At 52.0% G+C, this 12,540-nt stretch overlaps 4 protein-coding genes across 4 annotated transcripts; 2 read left to right on the forward strand and 2 right to left on the reverse strand.

The window, feature by feature from the left end:
* Positions 1–1,275: 1,275 nt before the first annotated feature.
* On the forward strand, positions 1,276–1,977 carry J4E87_003715 (uncharacterized protein; the record flags this gene model as incomplete). Its single annotated transcript, XM_049375340.1, has 3 exons — positions 1,276–1,582; positions 1,659–1,831; positions 1,885–1,977. 3 exons carry the CDS (start codon positions 1,276–1,278, stop codon positions 1,975–1,977), a joined length of 573 nt encoding a protein of 190 aa, XP_049235262.1.
* Positions 1,978–2,408: 431 nt separating this feature from the next.
* J4E87_003716 (uncharacterized protein) lies at positions 2,409–3,368 on the forward strand (the record flags this gene model as incomplete). The annotated part of the gene is made up of 3 exons (XM_049375341.1): positions 2,409–3,063; positions 3,112–3,193; positions 3,242–3,368. The coding sequence occupies 3 exons, from the start codon at positions 2,409–2,411 to the stop codon at positions 3,366–3,368; spliced, it is 864 nt and encodes a 287-aa protein (XP_049235263.1).
* Positions 3,369–6,294: 2,926 nt separating this feature from the next.
* On the reverse strand, positions 6,295–7,098 carry J4E87_003717 (uncharacterized protein; the record flags this gene model as incomplete). Its single annotated transcript, XM_049375342.1, has 1 exon — positions 6,295–7,098. The coding sequence occupies one exon, from the start codon at positions 7,096–7,098 to the stop codon at positions 6,295–6,297; it is 804 nt and encodes a 267-aa protein (XP_049235264.1).
* Positions 7,099–10,295: 3,197 nt separating this feature from the next.
* On the reverse strand, positions 10,296–11,921 carry J4E87_003718 (uncharacterized protein; the record flags this gene model as incomplete). The annotated part of the gene is made up of 1 exon (XM_049375343.1): positions 10,296–11,921. The coding sequence occupies one exon, from the start codon at positions 11,919–11,921 to the stop codon at positions 10,296–10,298; it is 1,626 nt and encodes a 541-aa protein (XP_049235265.1).
* Positions 11,922–12,540: the final 619 nt, after the last annotated feature.

Genomic DNA, 12,540 nt, shown 5'->3' on the forward strand with positions numbered 1-12,540 from the left:
TCACAGACTCACACTCTCGTATACCGAAGGCCTGGCTCAAGCGGTTAGCGGCGAGGCTTTTTGGACATGCCGGAGCCTAGGCCCGTCTGTGCCAAGTCGATATATAGTCCTGACCCGAGAATATGCATGTGAGTCAGATTCCATCCTATGTACCTGGAAGCACGACAGAGATTTCATCTTCTCAACGAGTAACAGTGGTGCGTGGATCTGAGTGCATGAACACATGGCTGTTCGAATGGCAAGCTGGACTAAGGGTGGTCCCGTACCGCGCCCCATAGGCTCCCCGTCATTGTGAACTCATTGCATCGCCTAAAGTTGGTAGTCAGGCATGCTTTGAGATAGCTGAAAGTTGCAGCAGCATGTCAGAGCTGAAGTCGTAACAGGGTCTGGCATGATGTCAGACTTCAAACATGATTTCAGATACTCGACACATCACATCTCTCGATACCTGGCTATCACAAGACTATATAGAGAGAAATCTCGAGATCCGAAGCGTCTAACAAAAAATAAGAGGCGAGAGGGGAGGATGGCCTCGGGAAGCCCCCCTGTTCTCGTACAACTCGGATGTGCTCCGGGTCGCCCACTTCCACTTCACGCCGGACCGCGGCATGCGCGACATGCCCAAAGTAATTAGATGATTCCCTCTCTGCGCCAGTATTACACGCATGCCAGATACGAGGGCAAGGGGCTGTCATCGCTGCCTTCTTCTGAGGTTAAAATCGAATTTGAAGTCCGTCGCCATTCACCGTTTCAAGCCCCCTGAGATGGTTCCGTCACCGATTAGACTTATCACGATGAGAACAGTGTAACGCGAAGCTATGAAAGCAGACATCATGATAGGCTTCGACATCATGTCATTGATATTGCAACACCGATCCCGAATACCCTCAGACGTAGTTCAGTCAGAGTCACTGCCTAAAAGCCACCCTACCGCCTGGAATAAGACGAACTTGTAAGCACTGATGTGCTGACCTGCGTAGAAACGATAAATTCCTGCACAGATATGAAGCTTACTTCAACTTCCGCGCAGACACGAGGCACTCCTGGAAGTCGACCACCAACTGTCTAGCATCTAGACCATTGGCAGAGTGCAGCGTGAGACCGGAAAGCCTACCTGCAACGAAGATACAGACCTGTATTGCGTCTTTCAAGACAGAGTCCCTTGCTTATGTTGTTGTATATAAGACGTTGCCAGCTCTAGAGAAATCTCGCACCAGCATCAACAGCATCACCAAGCACACGAAACTCGACAATTACCAATACTCATTGTTCAACATGATTTCCTCCAAACTCCTCAGTCTTTCTAGCTTGGCTCTGCTTCCTTTGGCCTTTGCGGCTCCAGCTCCAGCTCCAATACCCCTCTCTGCCGCTAATGCTGCGATTCAATGGATTCCGATCGACTTCAATGGCAAAACTCTCTACCTCAATAGCGCAGCAGTAGTCGTGTCTGCCAACCCCGGTGATGTGGCGACACGAGCTCTGCTCACTGGCTCCCCCGACTCTGACACCTGTGATGGCACCACGCTCGACCCGCATCCTGCTCCTTTCGCCAACACGGCAGACTGTGCGGTGATCCGTGACTGTAAGCCTCCAAGTCTCTGAACTCACTTCTGTAGAGTAGTTGTGGCCAAAAGAGCGACTGACTTACCATTCACCAGATACCCGCGGCCTGAACACCTACTATGGCGTTTGGGACAACACTCCCGACACACACGGTGTCTTGTACTACGGCACCTGTGTCTTCGAAGCTGGCACCCGCAACATCCAGGAGACCTGGATTGGGTCTTCGAACATAGCGGATATCACTGAGCTTGCCCTCAACAAGTGGCAGGTACGTTCCAGCTCTCCCGAGGAAGTGCCAAGTTTCTGTGCTAATGAACAAAGTCTGGCGGTGTTGTTGCCTCCCAGGGACAGACGGAGTGCGACAACTCTGGCATCGGGAAGTCGACTGTTAGGTGGACTATCAAGCATTCTTGAGCAGTCTCTACCTAGGTAGCGAAGGATGAAGCGTTGCTTTCTGGCTGATTGGGGTGATTCCATAAGCCTAGCTTCGTCGAAGGGGAATGCCTAGGTAAGCAGTGATTAGAGGATGTGTTGTTCTAGCTTGGAGTATGTAGTCGGTCCCTACCTATTAAAGCAGAGAGCTATGAAATTATCCAGTTTGTCTATGAGTGTGTTGTCATCGTGCTACAGCCTGTGCATGCCAGGGCGAGATGCACTATACTCTGTTTGTCGAGCCTTCCCGTCTCAGGTACAGCCCCGCCCGGCTAAAGCAGAAGCCGTTCTCCACTAGTTCCCTAGCATCCTTTGCATCATTGCGACACGTTACATTCTCCCCTCCGTTGCGCTCCTCGCAGTTGCTGCTGAACCCCTGATTCTTCACGCCGTCTTGTTCTCTCTTCATCGCCATGGTGTCTACGCGCTCGCATCCGCAAGGCGACTTCCCTGCCACGGAACCATCACCCGTCAAGAAGACGCCAAGATCACGAACTTCGACCGCGTCCCCGGCGCCCACCTCCCCAGACCTCAACACCTCACCCCCACCAAAGTCGCTTGCGAGGCGCGCAATCTCCAATGCCAAAGCCGAAATCAGCCCTCCCTCTCCATCCGAAATCGATGAGCCGACGTGGTGCCACACCGCATCCAATCTTACGATAGTTTGGCTTGCCATCTCGATCCCGCTTGTGCTATGGGACACGCTATATGTTCTTCTGCGCCCACATACTATGGCTGGTGGCGCGCTTCAGTGGCCCATCTGGAAGCCGTATGAGATTTACGCTTCGATCGATCACGTATACGGATGGCCCGGATGGGAAAACCATGATGGGTTTGGCGGCGCGCAAGCCATGCTGAACGCTGTGGAGCTTGTGCTATACGGCCTCTACGCTATGATCATATACAACCACAGTGTCCCTACATCTGGAGGTACTGGCCTGCAGCTCAGCGAGGGCGTGGGCAAGTTCCTCTCTGGCGGCAGGAAGGTACGCGGCAAGACTGGCAACCGCGCGCTCATCATCGGGTTTGCTGCAGCAGTCATGACAGTCAGCAAGACAGTACTCTACTGTACGTACACATGCGACACACGGGCAATACACAGGCTAACCATGGTAGACTTTAACGAGTATTTCTCTGGCTTCGCAAACGTTCGCCATAACGACTGGGCAACACTTTTGGTCTTCTACCTTGTCATGAAGTAAGCTGATATCCTGCATCTGTTTGCACCTCGTACTACAAGGGACAGAAAAGCTAACTTCTTCCGCAGTGGTCTCTGGGTCATCTTCCCCGCATACATGACTGTCGTCTTCGGTACCGATATCCTACAGGCACTCGACATCGCAGCCGATTCGTCATCTAAGAAGCGCTATTAGCTCGACTTTCGAAAACGTATTCTACACATACCAATGTCTTATTCTTTAATCGCTAGGAGTGTTCCACATCCACCGGCCCTTTCGTTAGGAGCCTTTCGCATTCTTGTGGCGTTTACGGAAGCGACGACAAGCGGTGCGGATCAATCGCCGGAGCCATGCGAAAAGCCCACCGCGCGCATGTCCAGCGTCGTTGGAATCGCCCGGCGCAGCTATTGACGGCTTCACGAAGCCTTTGGTTAGCGGACGATACACACACGTTGCCCGTCTAGGGCTGGTTGTTCTTACCACGACCGAAACTCCACTGACGTCACGCCTTAAGCCAATGAGGGAGGAGCCTGAATCCCAACCGTCCGGTGGCAGGCTCGCTGATATTCGCTGTGCGTCGGCGGTCAAGCTGTCGAGCATGTACGGCGCTTGTACTCGATCGGGCGCGGCGTCCATTGCGTGATGTTTTGCTGCTAATGTGTCGCGATCTTTAAAGTGGGTTGTACGAGTGAAGAGTTGGACGTCGAAGAGGCAAACAAAAGTGTATTGCGGTTGCGCTCGCTAGTGGTCGCATTCACTGTCTGTTCGCGATATACTTCTGTCGCACGCGTCAGAGAAGTTTCAGTTTCATTGTTACTTTTACAATATTATGCTAAGCATCAAACTAGCAGCCTCATCGTTACTCATTGCTGTCGTTCAAATTACGGTTCAGAACCATCCTCCATCGCATCGATGCAAAGTCTAAACAAACATCTCCGAGCTTTTTGACAATCTCTACATGACATTGCACCCGATACCCATACCACAAGTCCTGCCCTCCTTCTTTTTCTTCTGCGTGCTCTCTGCTTCCAAATCCTCGCTCCGTGGAACACCTTGTGCTCCATCCTCACTGACCACCCTGCGTCGTTCATTCAGATCTGCCATGCTCACTGCCTTAGCAAATGGTCCATCGTCAGTCTCCACAATCGCCTTCTTCCTCTCAAGCTCGTCTCTGCCAGGCGTGCTAAAGACAGAGCGTTTGCTAGTGACCGTTCCGCCGGAGACACATGAGCCCTCGGATGGCGAGACGTGTCGCGCTACGTTGCCGGCCGCTTCTGACATAGGCTTCCGAGGCGGTGATTCCGTGGTCTGTTGTGGAGGGGCGAGATGCATGCGCGCACGAATATCCTCCTCTCGCAGTGGCTGCTGCATGACCAAGGCGTCGTTTGCTGGGTGATCTGACGTTGTCGCGTAGCCTGCCTGAGAGCCAGACACTGCCCTCTCCGGTTGCGCAGCCCTTGCGAGCGCCCGTTCGCGCATCTTCCGACGCTCAGTCTGGGTGTAGAACGCCATGAGCTTGTCTTCTGGCCCAACGTACATCTGAGGATGGTCCGTGTTGAAAAGCCCAGAGCCATAGGATGGTTGCTCGTCGAAGGCCTCAAAGAATTCGAGCTTTGGCGTCGGTGCTGTGGGTGTAGTAGTAGGAGTGGCACGAGGAAGGCTTGATCTGAATTTTTGCTTCGAAGAACGCGTGGACTTTGGGAAGGGCGTCGGAGTTCCGAGCGGGAGATAGGCGGAGCGCTTTTGGGAGTTTGTCATCGGGGTGGGTGTGTCCGGGCAGTCGGTGTATGCGTCGCTATCGACGTAGTCACCAGCTTGGATTTCTGCATCTCGCGGGTTGGTGGCTGTCATGTCGTCTTGGTCATGCGACGTCGACTCGCGGTGCGAAGACAACTCTGTTGGCGTACTGTACGGACGTTTCTTCGGACTTGTTGATCTGGAACCGCGCTTTACCGGTGACCGCCTTGTCATCATTCCGCCGCCTCTCTTGATGGTGACATTGGCAGTGATATTCGCGGGAGAGCTTCCGAAGTTACCGTTCCCTGTTGTTGTGGTGTAGTTGGCGAAGTCCGTCTCTTCATGGCCAGAATCATGCACGTATGCTCGCGGATAGCCATCGCTCTTTGGCCGTACCTTCGCATTCTCTGATGCATTGTGGAGATCAACATTCGGTGATCCAGTAGTCGCAGAATCCTGTCGCGAAGCCTCATCCAAACTCGGTGGCGGCGACGGCGAGATAGCGCGAATCGTGGAGCGCGCCGTTGATGGACGTGTAGGGCTCGGCGGGCCAGGCGTAGTCGCGCGCGGGCGAAAGTGTGTTGACATTTTCGCAATTGACAGTCGTGATGTTGACTGCGAGGATGCGGGCGTTGCTAGGAGGATGTGGGTGGGACCGAACTGAGCGAACAATGCAGGGCAAAGCCGATCAACGACTTTCGGGCTAGAGCGCACGTGGGATGAAAACACAAACGTAAAACTCGCCCAAGCAGTGCGAGTGAGGTGAGAGAGGACGAGTGACGCGCTGTGGAGTGGTTGTGAAGCGCCGTTGGTAGCCTCTGAGTAGGTAGCCTACCCTCACTGCCTGTCGTCGGACTGATGTACAGGTCGCCTTTGCTACCACTTCGCTAATACTTATTGGTCGGTATACCAAGAGATGATCAAAGATCTCACAGACGAGAGTTGTTTGGAGGTTTTTGCGATGGCTTTTTGTTGCAGTTACACAGGTACGTCATTGTGTAAACCTTACGGCATATGTGCCGAACCGATGCTGCCTGACGCGCAGTTCACTTCGGCCCTTCGGAAGATTTCCACCGCATAGCCAAACATGATCATTCGGTTCTCATTCAAATATCTGAGCAGGTATATCTCCCTCCGTTTGGATTCTCCTACTTCAGTGCTGGAGGTTAGTGAAGGCCTGGAGTACTAGGATGTCGCAATTTTCGCGGAATCAACACAACAATGATTTAGCACTTTATGTGTAGGTACATCTAAGTTATTGCTGCCAATATTCGCTCCGTTCGTTTGTCGAGGTCCCTCAAGGCCACATCATCCAATAACCGTCCTCTTCACAACCAAAATACCCAACCGCTTCTACCCCGTGTACTCCGTGTACTCCGTCTCCTTACTTCTTAACACCCACGATCGTCGGATGCTTCGCCTCCACTTCCTCCTCGTCCGAATCCTCAGCATCATCAGAGCTATCATGCACCTCGCTATCCGAGTCGTCATCGCTGTCCTCGTCACTTCCCTGCTCGTCATCGCTGTCATCCTCCTTCTCATCATCGCTAGAATCATCGGAAGTATCTTCCTCATCGGTATCTTCATCTGCGTCGACGTCTGTGGAGCTGTTGAGATCGATCTGCTTAGAAGTACTGCCACCCTCCTCGTCATCACTACTTTCGTCATAGTACTCCTCAACGGAAGCCAAGACATGCGCATGATGAGTCTGGACGAGCGGTGCCTCCAAAGCACTGGTCATAACGTGGCTTTCTCCCTCACTGGAAGGTGCCGGTGTTCCGTACACTCTTGGCTGTTCGTGTACTTCGATACCCCTAGCACTGCCAACCTGGGCAGGTACTGGGTATACCACGGTCTCTCTCCATACTCCTGTACCCTGGGCGTGTTTACCCTGCCCTTTACTACCATCTTCTGTGAGCAAGCGCGCCTGGCGATCTTGGCAGTGCTTCGACGCCTCTTGACCCTCGAGCTTCTCGAGCGTCAGTGCAGCTTTATCGGTCCATTTACTGACGGTACGGAGTGCAACAATGCCAATCTTGATGTTGCGCTTGTCTTTGATGCTGATACTGCTAGCTGGCTTCGTCGATGTTGAAGCTTCAGGGGTCTTGGAAGTGGAATTCTTGCTTGAGTGTTGTAGAACGGCAGTAAGTTTAGGGCGGAGCTGGAGTTTCTGTGATGGGAGATGCATCTTGATCGAGTCTGTGCTACCAGGATATGGATGAATATGATAGGCTGTATGTCGCAAGCGCCAGGCTTAGAAAGCAGAATGGTAATGATTGTTGTTAGTGTAGTCGAGGCTGTCTCTTATGCTGAGTCTTGACGATGTGCGAGAATTGCTAGCTATATATACCTTGCTGCGTGACAGATCTGGAACACCCATTGAGCATTTATATCGTTGTCATTGAAGCTGTCCTACTGTGATACTTGATTGCCTTCAATATTTGGCTTGGAATGTAGGAGCCGCACATTCATTGTTTGGCAACCACCTGTCGCTTCTTGAACAATTGACGGCACACAATATCACCCATCATTTCGAGCTTGATTGCCAAGCGCGCGGCATACTACGTATGGTAGCGGTTCAAAATAGCCACCTTGGCTTATGACTTCCTCTCGCCAGCATACGAACGACTTCTAATGCTTTCTCCTGATTCGGGTTTGACGAAAGCTCAATATTATGAGTGATTTAACAGTCTGGCTTTCACATTACAACGATTTAGACAGTTCAGTTCAAAGATATTTCCCATTTGTACTATAACATGAACGCATGAACAAGCGACAGTTGCGCAAGCCTGCACAACTGAGCTAAACCCTTGCAAAATACGCCTGTGAAAAGCCAACCACTTGCACCAGGCAAGTAAACCAAACCAGCACTGAATCCATCGATAACCGAAACAAAATTCTGGCCGCACTCGCCATGACTGGCTCAACAACCAACACGTCGCATCTTCAAAACCTCACTTCTTGGTAGTATGACCATGCTGCAGATGAGCAGGTTTCCCTGTAGCCTTCTCGATCTTGTTCTTCTCCGCTGCTAGCCTTTGCTTCTCTTGGTTTCGTAGCCTTTCCTCGTCTCTCTTCTTTTTTTCATCTTTCGTAAGCTTTTGGTAGTCCGGGTTCATCAGCCCTGTTTCAACTTGCCGTCGAGTACCGGCTGGCAAAGCTTGTTTCTGTTCTGCCTAATCCATTCGTGACTCATCAGCCTATAAGGCATTTTTGATGACAAGTCTCGTATTGGGTATGGTGGGCTAGTGATACGTGGAGACTGGAGTGTGTGGCCACGGAAGATCGGGGTAGAGTAGTGTTGTTTGATTTCAAGTTGATGAGTTGGACTTGTTGAGGAAACCTGAAACTGCGTTCTTTGGAATCGTGTGCAGTGTGGTATTGTTGGTGGATGATGATGCGCGCTGTCTAATTAGAAAGTACTGGATTCGAGGTATATGTAGTCGGCGGATTTGCAGCTTTGGTGATGTTACGAACAGATCAGCGTGATTCTGTGCGTCTGTAATTGACGTCTGTCATTCCAGGGATGGCCCAGCTGGTTCGACAGCATGAACTGCAGTCTTCTGCCCACGACCACTTCAAGACCGGAATCCGCGCACCTCTGCTGGGCGCTATTGCCACCGAGCGCGATCGTGAATCGAGGACCTATCACATTAACACGCAGCAGCACCATGCCCGATCACCTCTCCCAGCTTCCCCATTGAACTCCATATCCGGGTACACACCGAGTATCTGCTCCCTGTACTCTTCTACCTCTCTGGAAGGGTCTTTACCCAGGCTATCAGTCGACATTGACTTCTGGTACACTGAAGAGCTGTCTGCCGTCAAACGACTACCTCTAACTTTTGCGCGCTCTCTAGCGTCACCGCGCTGTCGACGTTGTATCTCGAGGTCTTCGTATGAGCCCCATGGAGGAGGTCTCGGACCATTTTGGATGTCGGTCGACGAATGGAAAGAAGGCGCAGCGTTTGTGAAGTTGCCGACTGAGTGTGGGTAATTGCCGCGGAGTGGCGAGATCAATGGCGGTGAAGCTGAACTGAAAGATGGTAGCTGACCAAACTGGTATTTTAGATTTGCATCTTTGGGTTGAGTTCGCCGCAGTGCTCGCATGTCATCGTCAATGTCATCCCAGTGGCCGCGAGGTTCGTATGGGTCAGTAGCCGTGGGCTCTTGTGCATTGCTGCCCGAGACACGATGCTCTCGCGCACTAATGCTCGACTCACCAAAGACAGCGTCATATGAGGGCCCATCTATCACGTGTGATGAAGACGTGCTCTGAGCTGCAGTTCTTTGACTCGAATGATCTGGGCTGATGTCTATCGGTAAATCTGGCAACGGCCGACGTGGAATGAGGTAGCGATTCCTCTGGGACAGCGGTTCCGCCTGAGTATTGGGGGTGTTGAGCTCGTTTGCTCCTTGAATGTATTTTGAACGAGCCGGCTCGTCCGAAATTCGGTAAATGTCTGCGCTCCGCGCGCCGATTTCTTGTTCTTCGTCTATCACTGAAGCCGCCCCGAGCGGTAGTGGTGGTAGCGGACGCTGATACGTACCCAAAAGATCATCGCATTGCTCAATTGGCTTGTGCGAGCCGATCCGATCAGATTTGTTGTTAGAAGGAGTCGATTGTTGCATCCGTGGATGTGATGATGGCAGGTCGCACACCGTCACCTCAGATGGAGCTAACGAGTGGCTTCCGCGTGGAGTGACAGCCCGTGTAATGTGATTTGATGTATTTCCCGATCTTGTACGCTCTGGCAACGGCTTTCGATTGGGAAGTAATGTTTGTCTTTTGCTATACTGTCCCGTTCTGCGTAATGTTGCTGATTCGACATACTGCGCAGGACTGTCTGCCGCAGTCTGGGTGAGATTCTTGTTTTGATCGCAGTCTTCAGTCTCAACAGACTCTGTATCGATGAAAACCTGCAAAACAGGTGTCATTGATGTTCGGAGAGGTTTTGGAATAAGGTCGTCCGGGCTCGACGGTCGTGAAGAGGCTTCGGTAACGCAATAAGCTTGATAAGGCCGCCTGGGCAGTGTGTCATGTAGTAAAAGCAGCGCCTCGCCAGGCCCTTCTTCAGGTGTTCCGAGGGGTGTAAAATGGGTGTGATCCATGGGTTTGGCGATCTCTAGAAATTGAGGGATTGCGCGAGGTCAAGTTAGGGGGGTGGAAGAGGGGATGTGGTAAATTCATTGAGACAGTAATACTGTACGCCCAACATACATTGCTCGAATGTTTGTCTCTGTCGTTTTTCTAGACGTTCCACGGACGAAGGTCGCGAATCCGACTGTTGACCGTAACGTCATCACACCGAGCACGTACCTCGTGACTGAGGCAGCAACAGCAAACGGTCTTGACCGAGAGCCATATCGTCCGTGCACAAACCCTTAGATTCCAAGCGCAGAGAAACAATCGTGCGCACCTTTCCTCAGGCCTTGCTCGAAAAGCCAAGTGAAGCCACCTCTGTACCCACTCTCTCTAATCCGCTTGAGGACCCACAACTCGAGCATGCCAATCTTGTCGCCTTTTGTTTCTCCACACCCAAAGAAAGCGAGAGCGTCTTGATATCCGACTTGCCAACCATGTTCGTACTTTTCGTGCTCATAGTGACCATTGGGATCCACTCCACTCCAGTAAGACACGTGCTGTTGGACAGCCTCATGCATTCGCCCGTCTTTTTCGTGTCTGGCTTTCTCGACCACCCCTCGCCTATCATCAGCGGACATTGTTGTATACTGAGGTGGCACAATGCTCCCGTCTTCCGTTTTAGCCTTGAAGCCCCACTCACCACCAGGCATCCAATCCATTTTCCAGGTCCAGAAGAAACTGCCGCCAGCTCGTTGCTGATAACGCCTACTCTGCGCTTGACCAAACTGCTGCACGAGCTCTTCCTTGGTGACTCCGCCGCCCTTGGCCCAAGAGTCTTCGGTCATGACGCAGGAGTATTCTCCAACAATGACTTGTACTGCACCACGGTCATGGACGGAGCCTTCTTTACCGTCAAGCTGTCCAAGCTTGGTGCCGGCCTCTTCGGTGATTTGCTGTGGTGTCTTTGCTTTATCTTCGTCTGTGAAAGCCCAGTAATAGTGTGTATCGATCACTACTGGGCACTGCGGGTGCGAGTATATGGAGTTCTTTTGCAAGGTCCAGTCGACTGCCTTCTCCAGGTGCCAACCGTCGGAGATGATAATGGGAATCCCGGGATCGATAGCAGAGACAGCAGCTATACATTCGTCGTACCACTCATACATGCGTTCTGATTCCCACTCAGCCTCGTTGACGAGCTGGAGACCGGCGATCTCAGCTCCAGCCTTTGTGTCCTCAGCAATGAATTGGCAGCAGTGAACGCCCAGCGCGCGGTTGGTATGGCTGGTCCAGAGTTCAGCACGCCCACTGTTGGTACCGGAGTGTTCTTGTGCGTTTCCACCTCCTGGCAATGCATGTAGATCGATGAGAACACCAATGGAGCGTGCACGCAGGCGTTGAATCAGGGTGCGAATACTGTTCCATGCTCCAGTGTATATTTCCGTGTACGGCTCGAAGGGTGTGCCCTGAGTGAAAACAGCTCCCGGGAGGTCGTAGTAACCGATGGGCAGGCGGACGGTAGTGCATTTGGCTACATTGGCAAGCCATCCGATGGCGTTATCGGTTACTATGTTGGCCCAATGCTCTTCGAACTTTTGTTTCGTTTCAGCCATGCCAATCTTGTCGACCCAGGCCTGTACTGCTGCAAGCTCGCTTGATCCCTCAGAACCGTCAGGAAATCGAGAGCCTTGAAGCCATCGTTCAATGACGTAGACCGAGCCGAGGTTAGTGCCATGATGATAGCGGTAGCGAAGTATATCTAGAGTTGTCGGATCACTGATTCCATGTTGCTGCCCTTGCTGATGAGCTGGAGGAAAGTGGTGTTGATGTTGTGCCTCAGCGGTTCCATCGAATCTTGAGTTGCAATGCTCGTCGCGTTGAGTGAAGCCTTTGAGTTCGGCTTTGGCTTTTTGAAGGAAGCCCTTCATCGTGGAAATGCTGATCGAGTTAGTACACTAGTGAGCGGATGCCTCGGTTGGGTAACGAACAGATTGATGATAGATGCCTAGATCGAGTTTCAAGGATCAAGTGAGTCTCTGGACTTAAACAAGTTCTGTTGTAGGGGTTTTGAGGTTTGAAAGTCGAGTGTATAAAGAGTTGGCTGTGCTGGTGAGTAGGTGTGGCTGAGCCATCATGGTGGAGCAATGGAGCCGCGTAGCCGTGCATTTGCTTCTTCTTTGATGACGTAAGACAAGGAATGGAGACCCGTAGGCAAGTGCGGCCGGCATGCACGTAGGTTCGTGCACAGAAACTGTGGCTGCATCTTATCGTGCTATCTTATCTGTGCAAGTGCCTCGGAACTTTGACGAACGCGTGGGTTCTCTAGCTTAAGACGCGCCGTACTAGAGTCGTGGTGGTCTACTCACTGCAAAGCGACATGACCATGGCTAAGAAGATGTGGATTAATTACCATCCACGTGTCCTAGTCGTAGCTTACTCGTGAAGGTGACTCTGCTGGCAGCAACAGCAACGGGGAAAGTGCAGAGAGGATGTCCTTCACGCCACGCGTTCTTCGAGGGCCCCAACAGGTCTCGTTCGACGCGTAAT

This window comes from Alternaria ethzedia (genome assembly GCF_023757985.1).
Source record: "Alternaria ethzedia strain BMP 0044 chromosome Unknown scaffold_6, whole genome shotgun sequence".
NCBI lineage: Eukaryota > Fungi > Ascomycota > Dothideomycetes > Pleosporales > Pleosporaceae > Alternaria > Alternaria ethzedia.